The following is a 25,204-nucleotide window of genomic DNA, read 5'->3' as shown; positions in this document are numbered from 1 at the left end:
GTTGTTACTTATAAAGCTGGTAACTCTCAAGCCCTGAATCCTCAACACCAGTTGCCAGTCTTTTGGTTGTACTACAAGAAGGTGTGGACAATGAAAATACTTTTTCTAGATTGGTTCCATTGATGCTTTGTTTCTGAAGTTAGGAAATACCTTTCCAATATGTGGTTCCCTTTTAAAGTTCTTTTGATGTTGGAGAATGCCACCAAGAACCCCATGAGTTTAGTACAGAAGGGGTCAAAGTGGTTTACTTGTCCCTAAACAATGGGCTAACCCTTGAACTTTGCGGGGGTTGGGGCACCAACCCCCATGTAATCAAAAATCCACGTATAGTTTTTGACTCCCCAAAACTTAACTACTGGCTGAGTGCAGTGGCTCACACCTGTAATCCCAGTACTTTGGGAGGCTAAGCTGGGCGGTTCACTTGGGCCCAGGAGTTCAAGACCAGCCTGGGCAACACAAGGAAACCCTGTCTTTACCAAAAATGGAAATAAAAATTAGCTGGGCCTGGTGGCACATGCCTGTGGTTCCAGCTACTCAGGAGACTGAGGTTGGGGGGGGAAAAAAGCAAACTAATAGCCTACTGATAACATAAACAGTCAATTAACACGTAGACTAGTGTCTACATTTTTTTTTTTTTTTTTAGACGGAGTCTCGCTCTGTCACCCAGGCTGGAGTGCAGTGGCCGGATCTCAGCTCACTGCAAGCTCCGCCTCCCGGGTTTTACGCCATTCTCCTGCCTCAGCCTCCCGAGTAGCTGGGACTACAGGCGCCCGCCACCTCGCCCGGCTAGTTTTTTTTTGTATTTTTTAGTAGAGACGGGGTTTCACCATGTTTGCGAGGATGGTCTCGATTTCCTGACCTCGTGATCTGCCCGTCTCGGCCTCCCAAAGTGCTGGGATTACAGGCTTGAGCCACCGCGCCAGACCCTAGTGTCTACAATTTTTATGCACTCGTGACATACCTAACTTTTCCTTTTTTTTTTTTTTTCGGTATTTCTAGTCATAGGAATCTGAGAGTTTTTTCAAATTGTTGCGCGTGTCCAAAAGATATTTTCGGTATATTTATTGAATGAAAAAAGTGTGCATGTAAGTGGACCTGCCCAGCTTGAAGCCAGTGTTGTTCAGAGTCAGCTGTGTTTTCATCTGACCCATTTGAGAGGAGGTTGCATATATCATGTCTTCATTACTTCGGTCTGTATTCCTTCCTCCTTTTTTTTTTTTAATAAATGAGACAGGGTCTTGCAGCATTTTCACAGGCAGTGATCCCTCTTCTGATCAGCATGAGAATTTTGACTTGCTTTGTTTCCTGCCTTGGCTAGTTCACCCCTCCTTAGGCAACCTGATGGTCCCTGACTCTCAGGAGGTCACCATATCAATGCCAAACTTAGTGTGGACAGCCGATCGACATAGTGCACTACAGCCCAGAACTGGGCTCAAGCCATCCATCCCAACTTAGTAGCTGGGACTGCAGGTGCACGGCACTGTGCCAGGCTTGGTGTCTGCTCTTTTTTTTTTTTTTGAGAGAAGTCTTGCTCTTGTCTCCCAGGTTTGAGTGCAATGGCTTTATCTTGGCTCACTGCAACCTCCGCCTCCTGGGTTCAAACGATTCTCCTGCCTCTGCCTCCCAAGTAGCTGGGATTAAGGCGCCTGTCACCACGCCCAGCTAATTTTTGTATTTTTTAGTAGAGACTGGGTTTCACCATGTTGGCCAGGCTGGTCTCCAACTCCTGAGCTCAGATGATCCGCCCGCGGCCTCCCAAAGTGCTGGGATTACAGGCATGAGCTACCATTCCTGGTTGGTGTGTATTCTTTTTTTGAGACGGAGTCTTGCTCTGTCGCCTAAGCTGGAATGCAGTGGCGTGATCTCGGTTCACTGCAGCTTCTGCCTCCCAGGTTCAAGTGATTCTTTTACCTCAGCCTCCCAAGTAGCTGGGATCACAGGTGCACACCACCATACCTAGCTAATTTTTGTATTTTTAGTAGACACGGGGTTTCACTACGTTGGTCAGGCTGGTCTCGAACTCCTGACTTTGTGATCCGCCCGCCTCAGCCTCCCAAAGTGCTAGGATTACAGGCGTGAACCACCACACCCGGCTGATTCTTAAGAGTAAAGATATTAATGACAGTAAAGTTATTACATTTAAAACTTGATATAATGCTATTATCTACTATACATTCAAATTTTGTCACTTGTCCCAACAATATTCTTTCATCCAGCTGATTTTCTAGTTCAGGATCTGATCTGATTTGGGATCACATTGCATTCTCTTGCCATGTGTCTTTAGTCTCATTTAGCCTGAAACAGTTTCTCAGCCTTTCTTTGCGTTGCAGGATCTCAATGTCTTTTTTTTGTTTTGTTTTTGAGACAGAGTTTCGCTCTGTCACCCAGTCTGGAGTGCAGTGGCGCAATCTCAGCTCACCACAACCTCTACCTCCCAGGTTCAAACGATTCTTCTGCCTCAGCCACCCGAGTAGCGGGGACTACAGGTGCGCACCACCACACCTGGCTAATTTCTGCATTTTTAGTAGAGACAGGGTTTCACTGTGTTGGCCAGGCTGGTCTCGAACTCCTGACTTCAGGTGATCCACCTGCCTTAGCCTCCCAAAGTGCTGGGATTATAGGTGTCAGCCACTGCGCCTGGCCCTCAATATGTTTTTAATAAAACATTTTTAAAATGAAAACTGTGTTTATACTCTACAAATTGTTCGGTTTTAAACCTTGGATTTTTTTCCCATGTAACAGTAAATCTTGGCCATCTTTCCCTGTCCACATAGACAATATATAGATCTAGCTCAGTCAAAATTGTTTCTTAATAGTTAATCATTGTGAATTGATTTTTTCAAGAATAGGGTTTCCAAAAAAAAAAAATCAAGGAATGTAAAAGGGGATACAGTGTAAAGTCTTCTTTAGACACCCACCCCCGCACCCCACCCACCCATTTTTCATATACACCCTCCCCACTCTTTTTTTTCATCTCTCTCTTTTTTCTTTTTTAAACTTATATGTCTTGGGGATCTTTTTATTTAATTAATTTTTTTTTGAGATGGAGTTTTGCTCTTGTTGCCCAGGTTGGAGTGCAATGGCACGATCTCAGCTCACAGCAACCTCTGCCTCCCAGATTCAAGTGATTCTGCCTCTGCCTCAGCCTCCCACATAGCTGGGATTACGGGGATGTGCCATCCCACCCGGCTAATTTTGTAGTTTAGTTTCACCATTTTGGTCAGACTGGTCTTGAACTCCCGACCTCAGGTGATCTGCCCTCCTTGGCCTGCCAAAGTGCTGGGATTATAAGCATGAGCCACCGTGCCCAGCCTTGGTGGGGATCTTTTTATGGCACTACCAAGAGAGCTTCTTTGTACTTTTATATTGTCTGTAGTCATTGTGTAACTACCATAATTGATTTAACCTAGTCCCTTCCTTTAGTGGACATGTCATTACTTTTGCAGCTTTGTATTTAGTGACTGTTTAATGGCTGTCTAGTATTCTGATGCAGGGGTTTGGGTACCCTGCTTTAATTTAGCCCGTCTTCCTGTTAGTGGCTCTGAAAGTTGTTTCCTGGAACAGATAATGCTGCTCATCTTTTTTCCATTTACTGGAGTAACTTGGAGATCTTTTTGTAGCCCCACATATGGATCTCCTGTGCAATTTAGCCACTCCTACTTCCCCATTGGAGCACATTTTGCTGTGCTGGCATGAGCATTTGGCACATACAATTTTGCATTCTTGGGGAATGTATTTCTTCGTGAAAGTTAGATTCTGAGTCAAAGGTATATTTTTAAATTTTGATAGCTACCACCAAGACTACACTCCAAACACGTTGCAGTAATTTAACTTGTCACTGTGTGACAGTGTTTGCCAAAGTCTGTTCTTTCAGAGTATGAGGTTCTTTGGGTATGTGGCAGTATGGAACTCTAGGCCTTGACTCTTGCTTCAACCAGAACATCTCTGCATCCAGTCTTAAGATTCCTTTTATAGTTTTCTTTGTTCAGAAGCTACCACAACTTTAAAAAGGCTCAGAGTGAGGAGTTGGTGGCAGTGTAAAAATCATTGGTCTCCTGGAACAAGACGGGAGGACATTGGTGTCAAATCTCAAGTTCTCAATTTGCAAAACAAAAAGGCAAAACAGCCTTCCAAGTGAAGAACAGAATAACCCATTTCAGCAAACCATAAAGAGTATGATACTTAGAGCCTCGGGATAACAGAAAGAGGTGTGAGACACCAGACTGTAAAAATGGCAGGCTCGGAATTATGCCAGACTTCAGGAGTTTGGGTCTTTAGGCCTGAGACTGACACAGAAGTGTTTTAGCAGGAACAACACAACTCCGCTTGCCTCTTGGTCAGATGGCTCTGTTGGTGGTAGATTAGTTGGTTGAGGGCGCTGGTTTTGTGCATTATGGTAAGTTCATATAGTGAAGCTGGTGGCCATAAGGAAGGCTAACACCTTTACACAGTCGTATCTGCTCTCCATGGTCTTTTTTTTTTTTTTTTTGAGAAGGAGTCTAGCTGTTGCCAGGCTGGAGTGCTATGGCGCGATCTTGGCTCACTGCAACCTCCAACTCCCTGGTTCAAGCGATTCTCCTGCCTCAGCCTCCTGAGTAGCTGGGATTACAGGCACTCGCCACCATGACTGGCTAATTTTTGTATGTTTAGTGGAGGTGGAGTTTCACCATGTTGGCCAAGATGGTCTTGATCTCTTGACCTCATGATCCGCCCGCCTCGGCCTCCCAGTGATGGGATTACAGGCGTGAGCCACTATACCCAGCCGCTCTCCATGGTCTTGACGTGGGCGCATGCTTAGAGATGAACAAGCATGAGGGCGTCTGACACAGAGCTGCGCCCTGTGAGCACTGAGGAGGTTAATGGGGGAGCTGGTCAAGGGAGGGTGCTTCTGTCGCTTCTTGAAGGGCAATTCCCAAGGTGGTCACCTGAATAGAGAAAGAAATTGTACTTTTATATCAGAGACTGAACCTTGTATTTTGCTTCTGTCTGCTATCTAATCTCACATTTTGAGTCTTTTCTTCTCTGAGACGGGCATTTAGAAAAATATTTACCAAAAGTTTTAAAAATATAAATTTTAAAGAGGACAAAAACACTAAGAAAAAAAAAGAGCCTCTCATATCCTGCAGCCAAAGCGATGTTTCCAAAACACAGTTTTGAGCAGGCTGCTCCACTATTCAAAATAAGTCAGAGACTCTGCTCTGCCACCAGCATCAAGTTCAAATTCCTGTGGTAACTTAGAATCCCTCACATGCCAAGGTAGGCCATGTCCCCTCCCAGCACTTCAGTCCCAGCCCCTAATTTCTAGCACAGTGCCTGGCATCTTGCAGTGATAGCTAACATTCCTTGTGTGCTCACTGTGTATTAAATGTATTAGCCCATTTAGCAGAATAAACATAGGCTGTATAAAATATTATTACCTCCCCCCTTTTTTGATAAAGAAACAAGATGAAGTAACAAAGGCCACAAGTTAGTAAATGGTAGAACTGAAGCCATCCACCTTCTAAAATGGGCTGGGCGCAGTGACTCACACCTGTAATCCCAGCACTTTGGGAGACTGAGGCAGGTGGATCACCTGAGGTCAGGAGTTCGAGACCAGACTGATCAACATGGAGAAACCCCACCTCTACTAAAAATACAAAATTAGCTGGACATGGTGGCACATGCCTGTAATCCCAGCTACTTGGGAGGCTGAGGCAGGAGAATCACTTGAACCTGGGAGGTGGAGGTTGTGGTGAGCTGAGATTGTGCCATTGCACTCCAGCCTGGGCAATAAGAGCGAAACTCTGTCTCAACAAAAAGAGGGGAATCTTAATTACTAACTTTAGCAATTCAATAAGTAGTTGTTACAGAATAAATGAATGTGGTCCCTGCATGGCTCTTCAGCTGTTCCTGAATTACTTCCCCCTCATCTTTTATGCCTCAGCCAACCTGACGTTATGTTCTGTCACTGCTAGGCTTATATACAAGCAACTAAGAAACCTCCTCAGAAACTTGCTTCTAGGTAGGTCATCTTACTGAATTATGATAGAGTGTCCTTGTCTCATTCCCCACTGGTCCCTAAGCTCTGTCGGTCCCAGATTACGCAGACATACGTATCAGAAAGAGTATGAACTCAGGGAACATGTTGAACAAGCTGAACTCAGTTCGAAAAGGCCCTGCTATGGCTTTTCTTCCGCTGTTATACTCATAGACTGCCCTTTTTGGGTTTCTTTTGTTTGTTTTTGTAGAGATGGGGTCTCTCTGTTACCCAAGCTGTACTTGAACTCCTGGCTTCAAGTGATCCTCCTGCCTTGGCCTCCCAAAGTGATGGGATTATAGGCGTGAGCCACTGCACCTGGCTCTTCATCAGTTTTCAGGACAGGACTGGATCACCTTTTCCTTCGTCTTCATCTCAGTCTAGGCACAAGACTCAAATACTTAGAGCTTCTTTTTTTTTTTGAGATGGAGTCTCGCTGTGTCGCCCAGGCTGGAGTGCAGTGGTTGGATCTCAGCTCACTGCAAGCTCCACCTCCTGGAGTTTACACCATTCTCCTGCATCAGCCTCCCGAGTAGCTGGGACTACAGGCGCCCGCCACCTCACCTGGCTAGTTTTTTGTATTTTTTAGTAGAGACGGGGTTTCACCGTGTTAGCCAGGATAGTCTCAATCTCCTGACCTCGTGATTCACCCGTTTCGGCCTCCCAAAGTGCTGGGATTACAGGCTTGGGCCACCATGCCCGGCCAGAGCTTCTTAAAATTACCTGCTTTAGGATGGGTACAGTGGCTCAAGCCTATAATTCCAACAGTTTGGTAGGCCAAGGTGGGAAGATCACTTGAGTCCAGGATTTCAAGACCAGCTTGGGCAACATAACAAGACCCCGTCTCTACAAAAAGCTTAAAAATTAGCCAGGTGTTGTGGTACATGCCTGTAGTCCCAGCTACTCAGGAGGCTGAGGTGGGAGGATTGCTTGAACCTGGAAGTTTGAGGTTGCAGTGAGCCCTAGCTAGCTATGCCACTGCACTCAGCCTGGGGGACAGGGTGAGACCCTGTCTCAAAAAAAAAAAACTCTTGTTTACTCGCTTCATATCCACCAACTTTGGGGTCTTAGGCAAGGAGGACTTTGGGCTGGACATTCTCTGAGATGTTCACTGATGCTGCCCAGCTTACCTGTATGTTGGGGAAGGATACACTTCAATCTGGAAAGCTCTCCATATTCTACTCCCTGCATCTACTGTCTCCCACGTGTGACTCCCAGTGCCTACGGCAAGAGTTGGCAATCATATTCCTTTGGCTTTTTCTGCTAGGACTTTGAATGTGGAAATGACGTGGAACTGTCCTTTACCAAGAATGGAAAGTGGATGGGCATTGCCTTCCGAATCCAGAAAGAAGCCTTGGGGGGTCAGGCCCTCTATCCTCATGTCCTGGTGAAGAATTGCGCAGTGGAGTTCAACTTTGGACAGAGGGCAGAGCCCTACTGTTCTGTCCTCCCGGGGTTTACCTTCATCCAGCATCTTCCCCTTAGTGAGCGGATCCGGGGCACCGTTGGACCAAAGAGCAAAGCAGAATGTGAGGTGAGTGGGGCCAGAATGTATTGGTGGCCACCTTGCTCCAAGACAGAGGAGACACACACACACAGACTTGCTGCGTGAGTAGCCTTGGGGCAAGAGGCCGCTTTGTCCAGCTCCTTAGGGTTGGACTCAGAGCTGAAAAACTGCTCTGAGTGTGAGGTGAGGGTTGTTGGTGTGATCTAAGTTGAAGTCAGAGAGGCTACCTAAATCTCAGAAAGATTCCCTCTTCTTCTTAAGCGAGGCCAGAATATGGGAAAAGGAAGGTTTTCTTACAGCAGAAAAGGACACTAGGCGCTTCTTGGGGAGTGCACTGTGCCACCAAGTGTTCTTTTTTTTTCTTTAGAGACAGGGTCTTGCTCTGTCACCCAGGCTGGAGTGCAGTGGTGCGATCACGGCTTACTGCAGCCTTGACCTCCCAGGCTCAAGTGATCCTCCCACCTCAGCTTCCCGAGTAGCTGGGACCACAGGTACATGCCACCAGGCCCGGCTAACTTTTTTAGCCACTGAGCCTGGCCCACCGAGTGTTCTTGAAGGAGGTTGAGTAAGTTCCACCTCTCACCCAGAGCTATCATAAGAGATAAATGGCCTTTGGGATGATTTGATTCCAAGAGCTATACTAGTGTCTTTTTTCTTAAAACAATATTTTTCTTGTATGTGTAAGTTATTTATGCTTGTTCTAGAAAATTAAGAAGTAAAAAAATTTAAATTTTCATAATGCCATCATCTACAAATAAGTTTACTTGCAGAGTTTTGGAGGTCATCCGTTCTTTTTAATGTGCTAAGTGCCTGTTTTATGCTCACAAACATTTATCATTGAGATTTCATGGTATAAGCATTATGATGCCCTGCCCTTTTCACTTCACATTATTTTGTGAGCTTTATCCCATCACATGAAAACCCCTCTTTGAACATCATTCTTTTTTTCTTCTTTAAAGATCCTTCAAGGAAATGAACGTCTTTCTTAATGGCCTTACAAACTACTCACCGTTCCCCTCTAGTCGGGCATTTAAGATGCATCTGCGTTTACCAAATTCTAAATGTACTGATTAGATGCAATTCACGTCCTTGTGTGTGCAGCTCTGTTCCTATTTCATACTTCAAGGAAGTTGTACCACTTCTACCCACTCCATGGGGCCAGTCCCAGTACGCAGCCCTGGGCTATTGGCGGGGAGGGGTCACATAATCCTGTAAATGGGCTGGGTTTGGTGGCAAACGCCTATAATTCCAGCACTTTGGGAGGCCAAGGAGGGAGGAGGATCCCTTGAGTATAGGAGTTTGAGACCAGTCTGGGCAATATAGGGAGACCCTCATTTCTACCAAAAAAAAAGAGAGAAAAAGATTAGCTGGGTGTGATGGTTTGTGCCTGTGGTTCTAGCTACTCTGGAGGCTGATGTAGAAGGATTGCTTGAGCCTGGGAGTTCAAGGCTGCAGTGAGCTGTGATTGGGCCATTACACGCCAGCCTGGGCAGTAGAGTGAGACCCTGTCTCAAAAAAACAAAATCCTATAAATGTTAATGATGACAGCACTTGGTTTTTTGTTTTTGTTTTTGTTTTTCCCCAAAGTCCTGGGATTAGAGGCGTGAGCCACCGTGCCTGGCCAGCACTTGACTTAATGCTCACCCTGTCCCAGGCACTGTGCTCAGAGTCTCACAAGCCTGATCTTTTCGAATCCCAAAACCAGTACTGTGAGGTAGATGCTATTATTGCTTCCACTTTGCAGAGGCAGCCACAGCTCAGAGGTCCAGAGTCACACTCAAAACAGTCACCAACAAGGTGAGTGGTGCCACACCACCACGCCGCAACACCTTCTCTGTCTTGATCTTGTAGATTCTGATGATGGTGGGCCTGCCTGCTGCTGGCAAGACCACATGGGCCATCAAACACGCAGCCTCCAACCCTTCCAAGAAGTACAACATCCTGGGTACCAATGCCATCATGGATAAGATGCGGGTAAGGGCAGCCACTGGACTCTCCTTACTTACCTCCCACCTACTAAGTGCTGCCGTGCAACTAAAACCACTCACCCCTCACCAATTCCTGCCTGCAGGTGATGGGCCTACGCCGGCAGCGGAACTATGCTGGCCGCTGGGACGTCCTGATCCAGCAGGCCACCCAGTGCCTCAACCGCCTCATCCAGATTGCTGCCCGCAAGAAACGCAACTATATCCTAGATCAGGTACTTAATGATAACCATTGTGTCCTCAGGAAAAGGGAGGGGACCCCTTGCATGCCTGGGAATCTCCCTCGGGTCCCTTTCTTTTTTCCCCATAATGATGATGGACTGCTGTGCTAGTCGGGGGATCAGACTTTGTCATACATGATGACATGGTCCTGCACACAGCTGAGCCCAGACTGGGATCATGATCTAGGCCTACTTACTACTCAGACTCATCAGCAGCCCCAAAGAACATCAGGTAAATACTGTTTAGCAAAATGGAAGGAGTATGGATTTCCGAGTCTGACAGACTGGGGCTTAAATCCCAGCTTGGCTACTCCCTAGCTCTGTGCCTTTGGGCAGCTGACTTTATCCTCTGAATCTCCATCTCTTGGTTTATAAAACAGGGATCTCAATAGCATCTGCACACCTAACACAGGACCTGGCACTTAGTAGCTGGTGATTATTGTTAAATACTCTACAGAATAGGTAGAGTAGCTTTCATGCCAACAGCAGTGCTGTAAGGTAAATGCTATTATTGCTTCCATCATATTCTCTTCACAAATACGCATGACTGGCAGGTACATACCTAAGTCATATTTTCTACCTACATTTCAGTTAATGGTGGAGTTCTTAACATCAGGGACCTTGGAAGCTTTGCAATTGAACATAAACATTGTACGCAGGTGCAGGTGTATCCTTTTTACAAAAAAGAAGAAACAAAAACCTTAGACAATGTTTTTGTCCCTATCTTTCAGCATTCTCAAAAGGATGAGTGACCCAAAACTCATTAGAGATTCCTGTCTCAGAGTAATGAGTTCGACATGGTTATTTCCTATGCAACGTCATACTTAACATTTGTCCTGAAGGCTTTCGCAAGTAACAAAGGGTGTTTCCTTATTTTCTGTATTTGGGGATCTGTGAATGAGCCTCTGTTCCCTTTAGCCTTGCATTTGTGCTTTCTTAAGAACCTATGAGTGAGTAAATATGTAAACTAAGTCACATCCTGCCCTTGTAGCCTTCCTGAAGTGCCTTCCATACGTGTAGGCCTGGGTGCTTGGTGACCATAAGTTTAAAGGGCTCCTGATAAGAGTGGAGGTGGTGACAGTGTTTGGCTTTGTCAGAATTGTAGTTGGCTTGTTAGAAGGAAATCACCAGGGACCAAGTTGCCTTCACATAGGAATGAGGATCCTGCACAAAACAGTTGAGCACAGGATAGTCTAAAAGCCATCCATGGTTATCCCCCCAGCTCGGCCCCATCAGTATTGTATACAATCAGTGTTCTCTCCGCTTTGAAGATTTGTCTTTTAAACCCTTGGCCTCACTTTGCCTGATCCTCCTTGTCAGGGCATTTTAGAATTTTAGTCTGAATTGACCCCATTTGGACTCACTGTCGTGAAAGGGAGAGCAGTAATACCATTTTAATACTCTGAGGATACATACCTCTTTTGGATACCCCAGCCAGTATTCCTGCCTGTCTTTTTCTTGGTTTGCTGGTTAAATCAGCTATGAAACCCATTTCAAATACATGGCCCAGGGTAGAATGATTACAGTCTAGAGTGGATCGTCTAACATCTCTGTCCAGGATGCTGAAGTGGGTTTTCTCTGGAAGCCAGGCCCATGACAGCTTTGCACTCTGAAGACCTACTGTCAGCCTTCTTGGCTGCTGCCGGCTTTTTCAGGGACAGGGTCTAGGGCTGTACCGGGTATGCCTGTGGTCTTTGGGGCTACCAGCCTCCTGCTTAAGGGACATGTGGGTCAGGCCAAGTGATCTGGGCCAACAGTGAGACAGAAAACCTAAACCCTGAAGGCTGGGGAGGAGAGTTCTCTGGTTAACCACAGATTGGAGGATTGACTCGGGGCCTGAAGCCATAGGCTACTCAGGCTGAGGGAGGGAGTATAAAGCCAGTGGTTTCACCTGTTTTGGCTTAAACCCGAAAAGTGGGTTCCAGAAAACTCTGGGTATGAGAAAGAGGGAGAGGAAAGTTGTGTGTTTGTGTATAGAAGGTTCAGAGCAGGCCCCTGGCCAATCCTGGCACTTCCATTCCACTAGCTTTGGCAGTGACAGGTAAGTTGATGATGCATAGCTGTCTCCTGGGCTAGGTGGAATTTCCAAAGGGGAAACCCATACTACAGGCAAAGTCCCTGCAGTTCCTGGATCTCAGCCCAGAACCATCTTTTGCCTCCACTAGTTTTTCCTGAGTGGTCAGACCTCCCCACATTTGGCTTTTCCGGCCTCATGTTATGTAGGTTGGCCTCAGAAATGCTCATCCTTGAGAGGGAAGAAGAGGTTGTCCGCAGAAACCAGGTGGGCCCCATGTAAGCCAGGATTCTGCGTTTGTCTGGCCAGGACTCTAACGCCTACCCTGGGATGTATGTTATTGGGCACAAACTCTCAGGTATATGGGGGCTTTGACCTGCATTCTATGATAACCTGAGTAGCCTCTTCAGGTCATGTGGGCATCACAGCTGTGGAACATCAGAGGAGAAAAAAGAGGTGGACCAGAGAGGAAACTGAGGCCTCTACAGAGGACTGTAGGACTGCTAAGTCACACACTCAGTATGCTGATAGATCACAGCCCTGCTGACTTCCCAAACAGCCATAGTCTAGAATGGTTGGGGCCATGGTGGGAATTTGGGGAAGCTTTCTGGAGGTGGAATGTCTGGGTCAGGGCACAGAGGATGATTAAAAGAGTTGGGGCTTTGTTCTGAGGAGAGTGGGGAGTCATGGTTAGGTTTTCATCCGGAGGAATATGGATAAATTTGCCTGGCTAGTAAAAGGCTGCAGAGGAGAGAGAAAGGGGGAAGGCCACATTACTTCAGGTGGCTCTTTGGGGTCCTCTGTTGGAGGTGGGAAGCCTCTGGAATGAGATGCTTTCTGGCCTTGTCCCAGAGGGCCTCAAAATGGAGTACAGAACAGGAACTGACTGGCCTGCTGTGAGGCAAACAAGTTGCCCTTCTGGAGGCTTCTGGGGAGCCTCCGCAGGGCCATGTTGCCCAAACCCACCCCAGAGTAGGGCACTGTTGCCTAGGAGTTCCATTAGAGGGCTCTAGCAGCCCAGAGCCAGGCCAGGCATCAGCTAGCATCAGGGCCGGATGGGTTGACATCACAGTCAGAACATGTCATTCTAGTCCTCATTTGCATCCTGGTCAGCAGGTGCCACACTTTTGCCTGAAACAGAAACCCAGGGCTAGAACAGTATCCCACAGTAACCTGCGTCTTATTTGCAGGCCTTGGAAAAGGAATGTTTCTTTCCTTCACCCCTGACCAAAAATCCCTAGAGCCTGAAGCCCATTCTATTCTTCATACTCTAGCCAGTTCTTTTCCTATAAATGTGGTTCTTTTGACTGGAATTCACCTCACTCTGAGTCCAAAGCAAATCTTTACTCATCATGGCCTTCACTTTGCTCCTCAGATCTAGCTAGGTTTCTCCTGCTGCCAGTATGACCCTGGTGAGCTGTGACAAGTGAGAGTAGACAGGGACAGTGGGGCTTGAGAGAGCCTGGGCTGTTACGTCATCACTCGTACCTGCTGTGTTCCCTCCTCCCTCAGACTGTTACACACCAAAACTCCCCATATAGTTTCTCTGAGAAACCTAACTATTGTCCCTTAGTCTATGTCACAGGGGCCAGGGAACACAGCCAGCCACATTTTCTCTCAGAATCAACATCTTCAAGCAGGGTGGGACTGGGAGAAGCAGGAGCTAGGCAGAGGGAACGAAAGCAACTGGAAAAGCTGACCTAGCTGTTGTGCTGGTCTCATAGCAACAGCCGCCAGCAGCCCCCAGCGACCACAAGTGCTGGGCTGGTCCAGGGGCTGTGACCTCACTGTGTTTGCTGTGGCAACAGCCACCAGCAGCTAATTCCCTTTCCTCCAGGAAAGCCAAGTATTTGCATTTCTGCTGGTGTGGTTTAGATACTCTTCTTTCCTTCCCCAAGCCAAGAAGTAAGTGGAGGGAGGCGCAGTCTTAAAAATCATTGCTGAGGATTCTCAGCACCTCAATTCCGAAGTGCCTGAGAAGCCATCTCTCAGAGTCTGCCCACTTCCAAGGACAAAGGCCAGCTATTTATGAGTCCAATCTGCTCCGCCTCCATTCCTCCCATCCCATGAAGCTGCAGGGACTAGCCGTCTTGGCAGAATTGCTTCTCTTCTCTGTCTCATCAGTGCATTGACAGGGCGGTTGTACCACATGGAAGACCTCAGGACGTGTCACTCCATGCCCTGGCAGTTCAGAGGAATCAAAGTAGGATCACTTAGGAGCAAAAAAAACAAAACAAAACAAAACAAAAGGCAGAATGGTCTGGGGTCATATTCACCCTGGCACCTACCTATTGTGGGCTTTTGTGTCAGAAGAAAATTATATTTAGCTGAGGAAGCCAAACTCTTTCTTCCTGTGACCAGATGCCACGTTCTGCTTTGCTTTTAGGAATGAGTCAAAGAAGAGTAGCGGGGAAGGGGGACTTAACTTTTCCTCTGTAACATGATGTTCCTTTTCAAACCATTTGTGGCCCAAGGGCACTTCGTGGGCCAGTGTCCAAGACCCCAAGAACAAGTATGTGTGTGCCTGTCACCCACATGACTGCCCACAGCCTCCTTCATGGGGGTAGGGACACTTTGCCTGGGGGACAGGGAAGAACATTTTTTACTGGCGCATGGTTCAGGGCCAGAGGATCTGGTTAGTTTAAGCAGCTGCACCCATGGCCCAGAACTTCCAACAGATCTGTGCTGGAGTCCCTGGCCCCTGGCTAATCCACATCTAGCACCCTGTTCCTATGTCTTAGAAGAGGATCTCTTGTAACCTTGTTTTTTCCTCAAGCTTCAATTTTCCTTGGTACTTTCCACTGAGAAGCCTCTCCTGGATAGTCAGTCCTATAGGCCTTATTTTCAGATCCACTCTGGGTGTTGACTTGTTTCACTGCCCACCCCCCTTGGCACTTGCCAGAGATTTTTACATCTGCAAATCCTCTCCAGAGCCAGGACGAGGGTGATGATCCTTGTCTTTCAGACGAGGAAATTTGAGACTCAGGCTACTTGAGGCCTTGTCTGGAGTCTCACAAATAGTAAAGGGCACAGCGGGGATTTCAAGCCCAAGTTTCTTCCCCAAAGCCTGTGTTCTTTCCACCCTGTCTCACTGTCCCTGTCTTTCTGCTTGGGAGATCACTATAAGCGTAACCTTTTCTTTGGTCTGAGTTGCTTCAAGTCAACATGACAGTATAAATATCTACCCAGTGATGACCACATCAGTGGCAGCTCACAGTTGTGGAGTGTTAGCTGTGAGCCAGGGCCTGGGCTTAGATGATGGCTTTTACTCACATGGACTCATTCAGTCTTCACAGCAACTATAAGACATCCATGCCGTTTTCCCTTTTCAGAGCTTGATTTTACAGAGGCTGAGGCTGGGCCATCCCAGTGCACTGCCTTCCTCCCCATCAAGGTGTCTCCCGCCCTGGAGGCCACCTGTGTCCCCCTACTTGGGTAGTTTCTTGCACTTTGTCAGTTGCTTTATGGACATTCTCTTACTCAGTTCTTGCCAGCCCAGGAAGGGAGGCTTTTCAACACCGTATTACAGATGAGGCAACCGTAAGGACTGGCCAAGGTGCATTAGTAGCCACACCAGGACTTGACCCTAGACTCTTTGCACCCAACTAGGCCGTATCTTTAGAATACATTTCTTTTGTTGTTCATTTGTACATGCCCCTTTACAGACTGTTTTCCCCATCTGTAGCTTCTTTCTTGGGTGTCTGTTAGAGCCACTAAAAAATTGTCTAAATGCAGTTAAAAACTCCTTACTCCGTTTCTGCTGAGTGCCCGAGTTTCCATAGGGAGGGTACCTGTATAGGTGCCTGGGTCTCACTTCTAGAGGTTCAGGCTCAGGAAGTCTCAAATGAAGTTTGGGCTGCTCACTTTTTAAGTAGTGTCCACATGATTCAAGTATACAGGCTGAGTCTATGGAACCCTGAGTCCAACAGAGGTAGACCCCATTCCCAAAGGGCCCAACATGAAGGAGGTATTCAGTAAATGGAAGCTGATGTTGTTACTGCTCTCAACCACATATGTGCTAGAGCACCGCTCTGCCAGCACCAGCCCAGGACACACCTGCCATCACTTAGAGGAAGAGAAGGAAACATTAGGAGCAAAACTGCACTTGTGAGAAGCAGAGACTCCTGACCTGTCGAGCTTGCTGGTTAGAAGCTTGTGGGTGAGGCTGATGTTTCAGAGAAGGACTGAGGGAATAAAAGTACCAATGTTAATGAGAACAAACTACAAAACTGTCCAAAGGAGCTGGTTAATTAGCAGCATAGCTAATCTGTAGGTATTATACAGCCATTAAAAAAGAATACTGCACAGAAAAACTTTAGAGAAAGTTTCATGTTACATGAAAAAGAGCCTTAGGAGGATGTGCATAATACAATTCTTTTTGTGTAAGAAATCACATAGATACTTCTAAAAGCTCACAGAAGAAATTCATTCTTCATTCTGTCTGGGAAGTAGGGCTGGCACTAAGGGAATGCAGGGGTTTTTCCTCTAAACTTTATGCCTTATACTGTGAATTTTTTACCAAGAGTATGTATTAACTTTTAGAATAGGGGAAAGAAATTGTAAGGCCCAGTACCAAGAACAAATAGGATTAAAAAGCAAAGTCCCAACCATTAGGAGTCCTTTGCCCTGTGCCTGTCTGCAGCCACTTACCTAAGTCAATTCATTTGCTGAGGGTGACTCAGGAATCTTCAAAGTAAAGAAGAGCTGTTTCCTGAGTTTCTCTGCTTACAAGGAGCACTAATATCCTTTTCTCAGTCCCTGGCCTACATAATACCCCTCAGAGGAAAAAACCAACTCTTAATGTACCATCTCTTGCCTCTTCTGTTACCTTACCTTAGACAAATGTTTATGGGTCAGCCCAGAGACGAAAAATGAGACCATTTGAAGGCTTCCAGCGCAAAGCCATTGTGATTTGTCCCACTGACGAGGACCTGAAAGACCGAACAATAAAGCGAACCGACGAGGAAGGGAAGGATGTCCCAGATCATGCGGTCTTAGAAATGAAAGGTAGGAAATGAGTGCTTCCCAGAGGAACATCACTGCAGGGTCCTGGAGAGAAGAAGCTCTTTACTCAGTTTGCCCTTCCCTGGCTCCCTAATGATTTCTTTTTTGATCTTATTCTTTCTTTGCTTCTACTTTGTCCCTTCCTTGTCTACCACAGCTGTGAATGGAAAAGCTACCCATTTCTCTTGTATGGGGGTTTTGTTTTGTTTGGTTTGGTTTGGTTTTTTTTTTTTTTTTTGAGACGGAGTCTTGCTCTGTCGCCCAGACTGGAGTGCAGTGGCGCGATCTTGGCTCACTGCAACCTCCACCTCCTGGGTTCACGCCATTCTCCTGCCTCAGCCTCCCAAGTAGCTGGGACTACAGGCTCCTGCCACCTCGCCCGGCTAATTTTTTGTATTGATGGGACGGAGTTTCACCATGTTAGCCAGGATGGTCTTGATCTCCTGACCTCATGATCCACCCACCTCGGCCTCCCAAAGTGCTGGGATTACAGGCTTGAGCCACCGCGCCCTGCCTTGTGTCGGGGTTTTCAGGTGGGATGGGACTGGGGCAGCATGAGGGAAAGGATGTATGCGAGCTAAAGCTGAAAGTCCTGCGTGCTCACCCTGCCTCTGGCCCCAGATGGGCTGACTGTGGGCAAGCCTCAGTTTGTTTCTCAGTAAAAATAGGGATGGTGATGCCATCCATCTGACCCATTCCCTGGGGTGAGGCCTGAGGGAGCTGAGCACTGTGGCTAGGTGGGTCTTAGCCACCTCTTCAGAAAAGGGAGGAGTCTTTGTTAGCCCCTGACAGCAGGCTGAGGAGTTGGGGCTTTTTCTACCTCTTTCTCTCTCTCTTTTCTCTCTCTCTCTCTCTCTCTCTCTCTTTTTTTTTTTTTTGGAGATGGAGTCTTGCCCTGTCACCTAGGCTGGAGTGTAGTGGTACGATCTTGGCTCACTGCAATCTCCACCTCCGGAGTTCAACCAATTCTCCTGCCTCAGCCTCCCGAGTAGCTGGGACTACAGGTGCCTGCCACCATGCCTGGCTAATTTTTGTATTTGTTTAGTAGAGACAGTGTTTTGCCCTGTTGGCCAGGCTGGTCTCGAACTCCTCACCTCAGGTGATCCACCCGCCTCGGCCTCCCAAAGTGCTGGGATTACAGGCGTGAGCCACCGCGCCGGCCCTTCTGTCTGCCTCTTTCTTTTTTTTTTTTTTTTTTTGAGACGGAGTCTCGCTCTGCTGCCCAGGCTGGAGTGCAGTGGCCGGATCTCAGCTCACTGCAAGCTCCGCCTCCCGGGTTTACGCCATTCTCCTGCCTCAGCCTCCCGAGTAGCTGGGACTACAGGCGCCCGCCACGTCGCCCGGCTAGTTTTTTGTATTTTTTTTTAGTAGAGATGGGGTTTCACCGTGTTTGCCAGGATGGTCTCGATCTCCCGACCTCGTGATCCGCCCGTCTCGGCCTCCCAAAGTGCTGGGATTACAGGCTTGAGCCACCGCGCCCGGCCCTGTCTGCCTCTTTCTTATTCACTACTCCAGTTTTCTTCACTTTCTCCCTTCTGGAAGGCCACTCTTCTGGGTGGAGGGGACCAGACTTCAGAAGGTACTGACCTCTTCTTCTTGTTCCCTCTGGGGCGCTCCCTTCCTCCTAGCCAACTTCACGTTGCCAGATGTTGGGGACTTCCTGGATGAGGTTCTATTCATTGAGCTGCAGCGGGAGGAAGCAGACAAGCTCGTGAGGCAGTACAACGAGGAAGGCCGCAAGGCTGGGCCACCCCCTGAAAAGCGCTTTGACAACCGAGGTGGTGGTGGCTTCCGGGGCCGCGGGGGTGGCGGTGGCTTCCAGCGCTATGACAACCGAGGACCCCCTGGAGGCAACCGTGGCGGCTTCCAGAACCGAGGGGGAGGCAGCGGTGGAGGAGGCAACTACCGAGGAGGTGAGACATCTCACACACAGCACTCTCCACTTTCTGTTCCCAGGTTGGGGCTGGGCTTCGACTGCATATTGAATCAGCAACTGAAGTTTTCTGAGCTCCAGCTGTGAGTTAAACTCTGGTAGAAAACTGAAACAAGTCAGACACGGAGACCTCAGAAACGCTCCCACTGTCCCACTCCCCGGACATTGCTTATGAAGCCCTTTGCCCATTTGCATATCACAGTGCACATTCTGTCACGTTGCTGTCATTTTTGTGAACCTTCCCCCATCTGACCATGAGCTCCTTGGAAATAGGGTCTAGATCAAAATCTATTAGAAATGGGGGCTACATCTTTGGCCAAGTCTGAAAAGGACTAGATGTGACTCGTTCATGGATGTCCCCAGTGCTTAGCTTCCTCTCTTTTTTTCTTTTTTTTGAGACGGAGTTTTGCTCTTGTTGCCCAGGCTGGAGTGCAATGGCGTGATCTCGGCTCAGTGCAACCTCTGCTTCCCGGGTTCAAGCAATTCTCCCACCTCAGCCTCCCGAGTAACTGGGATTATCGACAAGCACCGCCATGCCCGGCTACTTTTGTATTTTTAGTAGAGATGGAGTTTCTCCGTGTTGGTCAGGCTGGTCTTGAACTCCTGACCTCAGGTGATCCACCCGTCTCAGCCTCCCAGAGTGCTGGGATTACAGGCCTGAGCCACTGCGCCCTGCCAGCTTCCTCTCCTTGAGCATCTCCTTCCTGCATATTCAACAGCTATTGAGATGCTGGGATACAGAAACCCAAGACTGCCCTGGTCTCTGCCTCACCATTCTCGCAGTCCAGTGGATGAGACAAACCTGTCTTAAGGGCTGGGACGGGAGTATGCCCGGGGGTCTAGAGAATCCCAGAGGACATGCTTTGTTTGTTCACCTTGAGTTCTTGGCTCTGCGCCTGGCCATGCCAGCTCATAGTAGTCACCAAGACAGCGCAGTTCCCTAGGGTTGCAATTTGGGAATGATGGCGCCTTTCATCTGGATTTCTCCAATGTAGGTTTCAACCGCAGCGGAGGTGGTGGCTATAGCCAGAACCGCTGGGGTAACAACAACCGGGATAACAACAACTCCAACAACAGAGGCAGCTACAACCGGGCTCCCCAGCAACAACCGCCACCACAGCAGCCTCCGCCACCACAGCCACCACCCCAGCAGCCACCACCACCACCCAGCTACAGCCCTGCTCGGAACCCCCCAGGGGCCAGCACCTACAACAAGAACAGCAACATCCCTGGCTCAAGCGCCAATACCAGCACCCCCACCGTCAGCAGCTACAGCCCTCCACAGGTGAGAGAACGGGTGTATGTTTGTATGTAGGAATCGCATGTGTGCTCTTGAACCTGAGCAAGTTAAGGGGTGGTGGATCTGGGGAAATCAACACATGCCCCAGCTGCTGGTCTTCAGTCTTACCTCTAGCCTGCCCTTCTTTCTCCCTGGCCGTGATCTTGACTCAGATGGACGCTACACATTCCCAGATCCCCTCCAAACCCAGGAGTAAATGGAGACCTTCCCAGAACCTGTTCTTCTCCCACCACCCTCAAGGGGATGGGTTATAAGCACTGATCCCTCCAGCAAGTACATTATTCTTGGCTCTGTCAGTAACCTCACTGAATCCCCAAGAAAGCACTTGACTGGAGTCACCCTTGCCCAGGCTGGCTGACCTCTTTGTCTTTTGGACATAATAACCAGGGCTCTAAGGTTGCTGAGGACTTGCCCTCTGCACAGAGAGCTTCAGTCCTGAGTAGCTCCAGGCTCAGTTCCCGTTCTTGGAAAGCCAGTGCCCTGGCTCTGGTATGCACAGCCTCCTGTAAACCAGAGAGGTCTTCAGTTATTTCACAGCCATTTCCTGAGCACTTTCCTCATGCCAGGCCTGGAATCAGCTGCCCGGAGACCAATGGATGGTTCCCAGGCCCATTCTAACTAGAATATTTCCTAGAACGAGAGTTGGGTGGGCACAGATCCAAACCCCAGCCTCACAACATCCTGTTTCTGTGAGCTTAGACATATAGCTTCCCGTCTCTGGGCCTCGTTTTCCTCATAAAGGTGTTAGTAAAACTCACTTCCGGCCGGGCGCGGTGGCTCATGCCTGTAATCCCAGCACTTTGGGAGGCCGAGACGGGCGGATCACGAGGTCAGGAGATCGAGACCATCCTGGCTAACACGGTGAAACCCCGTCTCTACTAAAAAATACAAAAAAAAAAAACTAGCCGGGCAAGGTGGCGGGCGCCTGTAGTCCCAGCTACTTGGGAGGCTGAGGCAGGAGAATGGCGTGAACCCGGGAGGCGGAGCTTGCAGTGAGCTGAGATCCGGCCACTGCACTCCAGCCTGGGCGACAGAGCGAGACTCCGTCTCAAAAAAAAAAAAAAAAAAAAAACTCACTTCCAAGGTTTGTTGTGAGGAATGGGTGGCACTCTAGCTTTGGGACTAGGCAAACCTGGGGTCAGGTCCTTTTTGCTGTGTGACCTTGGCCCAGAAATTTCATCATCTTGAGCCTCAGTTTCTTTCTCTTTAAAACGGGGCTAGTGGGATCTACCCCCAGATTCTATATGGAGATCAAACGACTTAATGATCCAACCTGTACTTGGGAAGCACTTAGTAAATTGCCATTACTATTTCTCAGCAGATCTTCCAGTAACAACTACCGCCACCTGTTGAGTGCCCAGTGGTTTATACACACAAGCTTATTGGATACTCAGGGCAAGCTGAAGGGGTTGTTCTTGTTCTATTGTGATTCTCATTTTATAAAAAAGAAAACTGGGATTTCAAGAAGTGCCGTGTACCTTGCTCCCTGGGGGTCTCAGAGCTGGGGTTAGAGTCCAGATCACAGCCCTGGGGCTTGCCCTTCATCCTGCCCTGCCGTGGCATGGAGCTGACTCTCCTCCTTCTCAGCCCACAAACAATGTCCAGCAGGCAAGGGAAGGGCCCCTGTGGGCCAACCACTTACAAAGGCCCTTTTTCCATCCCAGCATTTCACATCTGCAGATTTCCTCTATTTCACAGAGCTTTGGCTTTTTTCCCTCCACTTTCCAGCCGAGTTACAGCCAGCCACCCTACAACCAGGGAGGTTACAGCCAGGGCTACACAGCCCCACCGCCTCCACCTCCACCACCACCTGCCTACAACTATGGGAGCTACGGCGGTTACAACCCAGCTCCCTATACCCCACCGCCACCCCCCACCGCACAGACCTACCCTCAGCCCAGCTATAACCAGTATCAGCAGGTAGGTGCCAGACCGGGGGCCAACTGGATGGAGAGACTTCCATGGGCCCCTCCTGGGTGTGTATTCCCAGACTCAAGTGCCTGGTTATCCCTAAAAAGACAGCCTGCTGGCCTTGGCCTGGCATTCATTTGGTGCAGCCATTCCATTTGGTCAACACTTCTGCACTGGTTGCTAGGTAATTGGTATCCTAGCCCCCTCCACAGTCCAGCGAGCAAAGGGGAAGGGCTGGCCTAAGTAGCAGTGGCCTCAGAGTCCTCTTTCAGCACCATAGCCAGGGGGCTCCAAATCCTGCTGCAGGTTGGTGCCCAGGCCCCCATACCTGTTACTAAATCTTTTGACTATGATATCTAGCTATACCCAAAAGGCACTGGGTTGATAAGCTGAGACCTGGGCTTCAGTCCGTAACTGCCTACCTGTGTGGCATCAGGTCTTCCCGAGGTGCCTTGATTTCTCTGCCAGGGGACCCGTGTTCAACTGTTGTCACTGCACCTGTCTCTGCCCTAGAGGAGAGTGGGCTGGTGGGGAGGCTAAATGTGGGTTAGATGCAGGACAACTTGGTGTTCTTGGTTTCTTTCCCCAGTATGCCCAGCAGTGGAACCAGTACTATCAGAACCAGGGCCAGTGGCCGCCATACTACGGGAACTACGACTATGGGAGCTACTCCGGGAACACACAGGGTGGCACAAGCACACAGTAGCCAGTGTGACCCAGAGGCTCCCAGAGGCCCCTGCCGGCTTCCTCCACCAGCGCCTGCCTCTGCCCCTCCTCTGCCCCCGCCAGATCCCGTGGTGCTGGGGATGGGGTCATCCCAGGGCTGCCTCCCTCCAGCCCACTGCCTCCCCTCCGAGGGGCTTCCTTCGCCTCCATAGGGCCAGGCATTTTTCTCTGGATTCAAACAGGCAACAATGACCTTTTATTTTCTGTTTGTCCCCACCTCCCCAACCTTCCACTTCCTGTTCTTCCTACCTTCTTCCTTTTTGACTAAATAATCCCCGCCTCCCCTGGTCATACAGTGAGGCTACAGTGACTGAGGGGAGAATCCCTTCCTGTTCACTCTCCCAACCCTGCTCCAACCCCTCAGCTTCCCAGACCCTCATGCAGTTGGTTGTAAATTCTCCCAGGAGCTGTTTTACTGTCTACTTTTCAGGATTAAAAAAAAAAATCAAAACTTTAAAAAAAAAAAAAAAGTTTAAAAAGCAAAATGGGGAGGGAGGAAGCAGTGACATATTTTTTTGGTAATTATGCGCTTTTTTTTAATTTTTAGAATTTGTCTGTTTTTACTGTGGGTCGGCTGTTGATATTTCATCAAGATAAGCATTTCTTTCCTGAGTTCAGGTGACTGAGGAAGAGCCACAAAACAAAACACAACAAAACCAAACCACAGAATCATCTTTAACCCGACTTTTTATACGATGCCCCAGTTCCCCATAACTTTGCACACAAGCTTCTGTGTTCAGTTGAATTGTAACTGCTTTTTGTATTTGGAGAGAGTGTGACTATTGAACTTGAAACCTTTTATTCCGGGCGTCTTGGTAGTTTCTGGTGGGATTCAGTGGGTGAGAGGGAAGGAGGGGAGGTTGGGGGGCTCCTTCCCTTCAGAACTTGAAGTTTCTCCCACTGCCTCCTCTCCAGTGGTCTCCCAGGTGCCAGACCCAAAAGCTTTTCCTACAGTGATACCCTTTATTTTTACTTCCCCTTGACTCATATGTTTTAACATGATTTTAACAAACTGCACTTATTAAGAAATGTGTTTGCCCTGTTTTGTTTGGTTTCGTTTTGTTTTCTTTGAATAAATGACATGGCACCTCCTAGCAGGAAGGAAGCAGGGTTAAAACCCTGAAGTGTTAACTGCAGTTGGCCGTTAATTGGGGTGGGGGCCTTTTAAAGGGAAATTATTTACTCATTCATTAAACCAACTTACTGAGGGATTCATATGCTTGGCCCCGATTTTGGTGCCAAAAATGCACACTTAAACAAGGGTCCCTGGTTTACAATCATCTGGTTCATTTTTAAAGTGCTTCTCTGGTTCTCTACTTCTCACGGTCTAAAATCCCTCCAGGAGTTTTTGAGTAAAGGACGTGGAACAGGCCTGTAGGTGGAGGGATGGGTGGGACTGATGGGGCAGAGACCAGGGCTGGTTTGTTCAGGATCATCACTGGGCATCCACAGACCACCTGCCTCAGACCTGGCCTGTGTGCAGCACGGAGGACAGTTACTGCCTGTTCTGTGGTTGGGGCTCACGAGGATTCCAGGAGCTTCATGTTTCAGCCAGTGTGTGTGAGCCACCTGCTGTGTTCTTCAGCTGCCCTGGACAGTGCTGGGGACACAGTATGGCCACGGCAGTCCTGGACTCTGTTCTCACAGAGCTCCCACTCCAGAGAGAACAAAGACCTGCCAGCACGAAGTGGTCAGCTGTGAGACCCTGGGCTGGTGTGCAGGGAGGGCTTCCTGGAGGAGTGAGCCAGGGTAAAAGACTCCAGATTGCATCCCTATGGCCCATCGTCCTCCTTCCTTAGCAACCTTACGTCTTCATTCCCTCAGTACATGCTGTGTTCCTGGCTCCTTGTGGGAGACAATGCTGGGCCACAGGAGAAGCCAATTCAGCCCCAATCTTCCCTGGTGGGAGCTCAGAGCCTTGTGAAGGGGAGATGGGCAACAAAAACAAGGGAGGGAAGCTGACTAGTCTCAGAATCTCGGGTAGGGCATCAGAACGAGAGAAGGAACCAAGGTTGGTGGCTAAAAGGACCCTAGAGTGCCCCAGAGAGGAGGTGGTGGGGAGAGGCTAGGGCCTTTCGTCTGGGAAGCCTTTCCCTGCATGTCCATGTGCTGGGCTACAGCGCCCTCTGCTGGTCTCTCCTGGTAATGCCTAGGCACCGTGCCTAGGTATCTGGGGTGGTAAATAGGGACCTCCTTGGCTTTCTTCCACATCGCCAGACCTTAAGGGAATGCAAATGAGGAAGCTCTTCCTCTGTTCACAGCCACAGTCGTCCTCACACACATCTCATCTCCAGTCCCTTGATCCCCTTGCCCACTCCCTTCAGAATATAGAAGTCAAGCCACTTACTATGGCTTATGGAGGTCCTGCATGGCCTAGCACCTGGTAACCTCGCTGGCTCCATCTTCTTCTGCTCCCCCTTTGAATATCAAATCAGTGGTTATTTAGTTCTGAGGAGCCATAAATCCTTTTTGGAACCCACAAATGATGCCATGAACCACTGCATTGGAGAATACAGAGGCACATGGAATTGCATAAAAATTCATGAGGTTCTCAAAATCTCCACAGCCCAATCATGGCTTTCAAGTT

At 48.6% G+C, this 25,204-nt stretch overlaps 1 protein-coding gene across 9 annotated transcripts in view; it reads left to right on the top strand.

Moving 5' to 3' along the window:
- The window catches only part of HNRNPUL1 (heterogeneous nuclear ribonucleoprotein U like 1), a 47,675-nt gene extending 23,964 nt beyond the window's left edge, over positions 1–23,711 (top strand). For 4 of the 9 annotated variants that reach the window (XM_025366298.1, XM_025366293.1, XM_025366297.1 and 1 more), the window contains exons 8-15: positions 7,284–7,550; positions 9,375–9,497; positions 9,595–9,723; positions 16,582–16,750; positions 18,376–18,660; positions 19,676–19,965; positions 21,709–21,900; positions 22,481–23,711. In XM_025366298.1, the coding sequence (XP_025222083.1) occupies positions 7,284–7,550; positions 9,375–9,497; positions 9,595–9,723; positions 16,582–16,750; positions 18,376–18,660; positions 19,676–19,965; positions 21,709–21,900; positions 22,481–22,597 (1,572 nt within the window). In that variant the 3' untranslated portion in view covers positions 22,598–23,711. Of the gene's footprint in view, positions 1–7,283; positions 7,551–9,374; positions 9,498–9,594; positions 9,724–16,581; positions 16,751–18,375; positions 18,661–19,675; positions 19,966–21,678; positions 21,901–22,480 lie in introns of all 9 variants that reach the window. The other 5 variants (XM_025366292.1, XM_025366295.1, XM_025366300.1 and 2 more) reach the window with 3 other exon arrangements.
- The last annotated feature ends 1,493 nt before the right edge of the window (positions 23,712–25,204 follow it).

Source organism: Theropithecus gelada, chromosome 19 (assembly GCF_003255815.1).
Source record: "Theropithecus gelada isolate Dixy chromosome 19, Tgel_1.0, whole genome shotgun sequence".
Taxonomy (NCBI): domain Eukaryota; kingdom Metazoa; phylum Chordata; class Mammalia; order Primates; family Cercopithecidae; genus Theropithecus; species Theropithecus gelada.
This window is presented reverse-complemented; position numbering and strand designations above follow the sequence as displayed.